General features: G+C 54.4%; 1 protein-coding gene across 1 annotated transcript; it reads right to left on the bottom strand.

The window, feature by feature from the left end:
• Window positions 1-3,098: 3,098 nt before the first annotated feature.
• LOC108541727 (uncharacterized) lies at window positions 3,099-4,486 on the bottom strand. Its single transcript, XM_017891355.1, is given in 4 exon segments — window positions 3,099-3,588; window positions 3,818-3,915; window positions 4,173-4,432; window positions 4,435-4,486. Coding segments are annotated over 4 exon segments (900 nt in total).
• Window positions 4,487-4,698: the final 212 nt, after the last annotated feature.

Below are 4,698 nucleotides of genomic sequence, written 5' to 3'. Positions count from 1 at the left end.
ACATGTGTTGGCGTTGGACTCTCGCCTGTCTTCTCTGGGGAGTCCACGGTATAGTCCCACTACCCCAAGATAAGGCAGGGATGAGCCAGCGTTAGGAATCATCAACAGAGACCCAATGCCTCCCCAAGCTCTCTCTGTAGTCCTGGCTTTGTCTCCTCCAAGGTGCTGTGACCTTAAGCAAGTCACTGCCTCTCCTGCAGGTCTTCGGTTAGGACAGAGATAAATGGATCAGATAGAAAACAGAAATGGTTCTTCCAGCCCTCCTCTCTTCTGCCCCTTCACTGTCTGCCTGGTAAAATGGTACCTCTTGGTCACATTTGCTACTCATTGAGTCACCTGTCCTGTGGGAAAGTCCTCACGTTGGTGATACGAGGTCCCACTCTCTACCCTTTAGGAATTGCAGAGTCTCATGAATCTGTGTGTGTTCATCCCAGGGTCACTTCGCACCTACACCTCCAGACCTCTAGGTTGCCCCAGGTTAATACTGAGACTAAAGGGAGAAGCAATTACAGGAGAGAAGGAGAGGAAGTGAGGAGGCATAAGAGGGGATCTGGGGTTTGGTGATAGGGGAGAGACAGGGTCACAAAAGGTTCACTGGATATGAGAAGCCCGCCCACGGAAAAGCTTCTAAAGATGGGTAAGGCGGTGCTGGGGCCACAGTGCCATTGACCAAAGCAGACATCAACTGGGAGGGAATGGAGGAGATGAGGAAGTTAGAAGGAAAGGGAAGGCCCAGATCAGATCTTGATGCGCTCTTCTTCCTAGACTGGCATGGTTTCCATTACTCAAATTCTCACAGGACTGCGATCTTGGTTTAAACAAATCACTCTGGCTTACCGCTGAGGTCAGAAAAGACTGCAGGGGCCTTGGGCAGAAGCAGGGAGACTGAGACCAGAAAGGTAGCTACTATGACAATTATGTAGGCTTAGGTGGGAGAAACCACACTGATGTTGACTAGGTTCTCTGGATTTCCACCTCTGCAAGGCAGCTTCCTCACCTATTCGATGAGGACACAGTCGTCTGTTGCAGAGCAGCTTTGAGGAAGAAACAAGGTTCACAGGCCCAGCTCAGCACACAGTAGGCTCTGAAGGGGCCTCCCCTACTCAGTTGAATGAGCCTGGGGCATTTGATGAACTGTTGCTTGCTGTGTGACCCCTGGAAGGTTACTTCACCTTACTGAGCTGGTTTTCTCATTAAAGTGGGGTGGGGTAGACATGTCAGTATGCAGAATGGAGCTGGACCAAATGTAGGCATTTCTGCTGCATCTGGAAAGTAAGATAAGTGAGCTCACTGTCACAAAAGGCACAGAAGAAGAAACTGAATTTGCACTTGGTGGAGAAAATGTAACTCTACTAATATAACCTGACAGTCACTACATGTTTACTGGGCACCTGGTGCAGAGCTAAGAAATCTTCCATTATAATCTGATGCAGTGGTACTGAGCCTGCAGAGTCAATGTGCACTCACAAACTCAGCCATTGTCATCTTGTGTAACCCTCACACATCAGCTGTCTGAGGTAATCCCCAATCTCCACGGTACAGTTGAAGAGACTGAGACTAAGATGGTGAAGGATCTTAACCAAAGCCAGGTACAGCGGAGTCCTCAATGCAAAATGAACTCACACCTGGGCACACCTGCATGAGGTGACATATGATGCTTTTTACTTTCCATCAAAACAGTAATTTCTGCTCATTGTGGTACAAGGAGGAAACCACAGAAGAGAATGAAAATGGAAAACACAAATCATCACCATTTTGCTTCCCAGAGATAAGCATGGTCCCCATGTGGAAGTCTCCTGTCCATTTCTTCCTTGGCCTGTACACATTATGATAGTGGCAGCAGATGGGTGCTGGCCACTTACCAGGCTGGGCACAACACCAAGAACTTTACAGATGTCCCTTTACTTATTCCTCACAAGAGTGTTATGTTACAAGGACACTGGGGCCCTTAGGGAGATACTTTTCCATGGTTGGTACTGGATTTGGACTAAGGTCTCATCTGGGTCAAATCCCTGTGTGTGTGCAAAGCTAGGTCTATCATTATTTTCTGATGTATGAAGTGGAGGCCATGCTGTGAATGTGTGCACCTGTAAGTCTTTGACACAGGCAGCTTTCTCTAAAATGCACAGCCTGCCTTACTGACTTAACTCCTCCCACACCTCAGACCAGCCCCTGCAATTGCTCTTTGCATGTTCTCACCTGGCCTTATGATCATCTCCTTCCATGTGGGTCTCTCTTCTTCCATGTGGTCCTGCATGGCCCTCCATTGTGCAGTGTTTTTTGTTGTTGTTTGTTTGTTTTTGAGATGGAGTCTAGCTCTGTTGCACAGGCTGGAATGCAGTGGTGTGATCTCGGCTCACTGCAACCTCTGCCTCCTGGGTTCAAGTGATTCTCCTCCCAAGTAGCTGGGGTTACAGGTGCCCACCACTACATCCAGCTGATCTTTTTGTATTTTTAGTAAAGACGAGGTTTCACTGTGTTGGCCAGGCTGGTCTTGAACTCCTAACCTCGTGATCCATCCACCTTGGCCTCTGGAAGTGCTGGGATTACAAGCATGAGCCACCGTGCCCGATCTTCTTCTTCTTCTTCTTTTTTTCTTAATAGTTCAGGGCTCTGACTCTCAGCAGGGTGTCCTGCCCCAGGGTTCCCCTTGACCCATTTCAGAGCGGTGGTCGGGCGGGTCACTGGTTCCTCACCCTGTGCGACTCCAGAACTTGCATCGTGATGGGGGAAGCAGGAAGCCCTACCTGCCTTGAGGGCATAACCCCAGCCCCAGGGCAAGCAGAAAATTCCCCCATCCCTGTTAAGTTCCAGCCCCAATGCTGGCACTCAGGCAGGACCTGCCCGAGTGGGACCTATCTCCACCTTCCTCACACACTTCCCTAACGCTCACTCAAACTCCTGTCACCTGGAAACCTCTGCCAGACCTGTGCTTTCCACCTGGGGAGCCCCTAGGGCCCTCATTTCACCCCATTCCCTGAAGCCTGGCAGCTGCTGCTACCCCACCCTCCAGCCAGAGGAGGGCGCTCCCTCCTCAGATGTCCCTGACACTATGGGGGTCCTTCCTCCTGTGAGCTCTGTGGCCTCACCTAGGCTGCTCAACACCTCTGAGCTGAAATCCCTGCCCCCATGGGGAAGCGTGTTATGAAGATGAGAGGGGGAGAGGGCGAGCTGTAAGGGAAGCAGGTGACACAGGGCTGGACAGGGAACGGCCTGGCTCTCAAGGAAGGGAAATTCTCCAGGTGGCTTCCTCCTCTGTCAAATGGGCCCATGAATACCCTATTGATGGTGAGAATTAAGAGATACGAAACCCATTCTTTCTTCATTATGATGATTTTTAGTTTCACAGTAGCACTTAGCACCTGCCCGCCCTCCTTTACCACCCAGCAGGAGCGGGGCGGCCTGGATCTGTTTTCTGCCCCTGACCAGGGGGCCGCATCTTCAGCAAAGTCTACGGAGAGAAAGGTGCCGCTCCTGGAGGACAGCGGGATGGGACAGTCCCCTTCACACCCAGCCCCGCAGAGCGGGACAGAAACGCTGCCACTGTCGACTCCATGCTGCCGGGAAGGGCACTGTGGGGGCCACTTTCTGAAAAGAAGAAACTGACCACAAAGTGTCTCAAGCAATGTTCATCTATCTGCCAGGGAAACGGAGGTCCTGAGTGCCAGAGCCCAGGTCACCCAGCAAGAGAAAACTCGGGTGGAGCCCAGGGTGTCCAGCCCCGGTCCACCCAGCCGCCGCGGTCAAGGGGCCAAGCAGAACCGCCTACAAGGAACCGAGTGTCCACAAAGCAGGGAGCGAAGAACGTTTCTCGTACCTGGAGTGCAGCCCTTTTGCGGAAGTTACAGTCCAGGCTCCAGGAGCCAGGCAGGGATCCCGGCCTGGTTGCGGAGGGGACGCCCGGGCTGAGCTTACCTGCTAGAGGCGGCAGCCCCTGGAGTCATGGGGTCGCCGGCTTGTGGTGAGGGGCTGGCGCTGTTCCTTGGCCCCGCTCCCCTCCCGCAAAGGGCCAGGAGGTCGGGCTCCCGGCGGTGTCCAGGCTCTCGCCCGCCGGTGCCTGAGCCACACCCACCGCGTCCTCTCCGCCCCCACACCTGGTGCGGAGGGTCCGGACCCGGGGTCATCTGGCAGGGCCCTGCAGCTCCCACGGGCGCCCAGGAGCGCGGAGCCACTTCTCACTCCTGCCCGGGTGGCCTCTCCTCTTCGGGGGCTGCGTCCTAGTTGGGCGCCAGGTTCCCGGATTCTTCTAGGTCGCCCTGGCTCCTGGCAGGTCCTGATGCCACGCAGTCCTCCACGGGCTTCTCTGACCTGAGAGGGACAGTGCGATGGGGCTGGCGGGGATGGGGGTCCCCGCGCTGTGGAAAAGCAGCGGGGCTGCTGCTGACCGAAGCCGCCTGGGTTTGTTCGGGGACCGTCGCCCTGGGGCCCCTCGCCCGGCAAACGCTCCAGGTGCGGTTTGGCAGTGAAGCCGGACACCGAACACCATTCACGCTCAGCCCCACGGGGCTCCAGGAGTCCCGAGCCCAAGCCCCTGCATTTACATTTTATTTAAAAAACCTGAGGGTTAAAGTTGGGCAAGTCAGTTGCCTCAGTGTTTGTCGCCTGCTGCCTCGATGTGGGCTTCTTTTGCTGGCAGTCAGAGACCAATCCCCCAGGCCCTCCAGGACCCCCTATCTGGTGAGGCCATCCTCTGCAATC

The sequence above is a fragment of the Rhinopithecus bieti genome, unplaced genomic scaffold, assembly GCF_001698545.2.
Source record: "Rhinopithecus bieti isolate Rb0 unplaced genomic scaffold, ASM169854v2 scaffold_21075, whole genome shotgun sequence".
Taxonomy (NCBI): Eukaryota; Metazoa; Chordata; class Mammalia; order Primates; family Cercopithecidae; genus Rhinopithecus; species Rhinopithecus bieti.
This window is presented reverse-complemented; position numbering and strand designations above follow the sequence as displayed.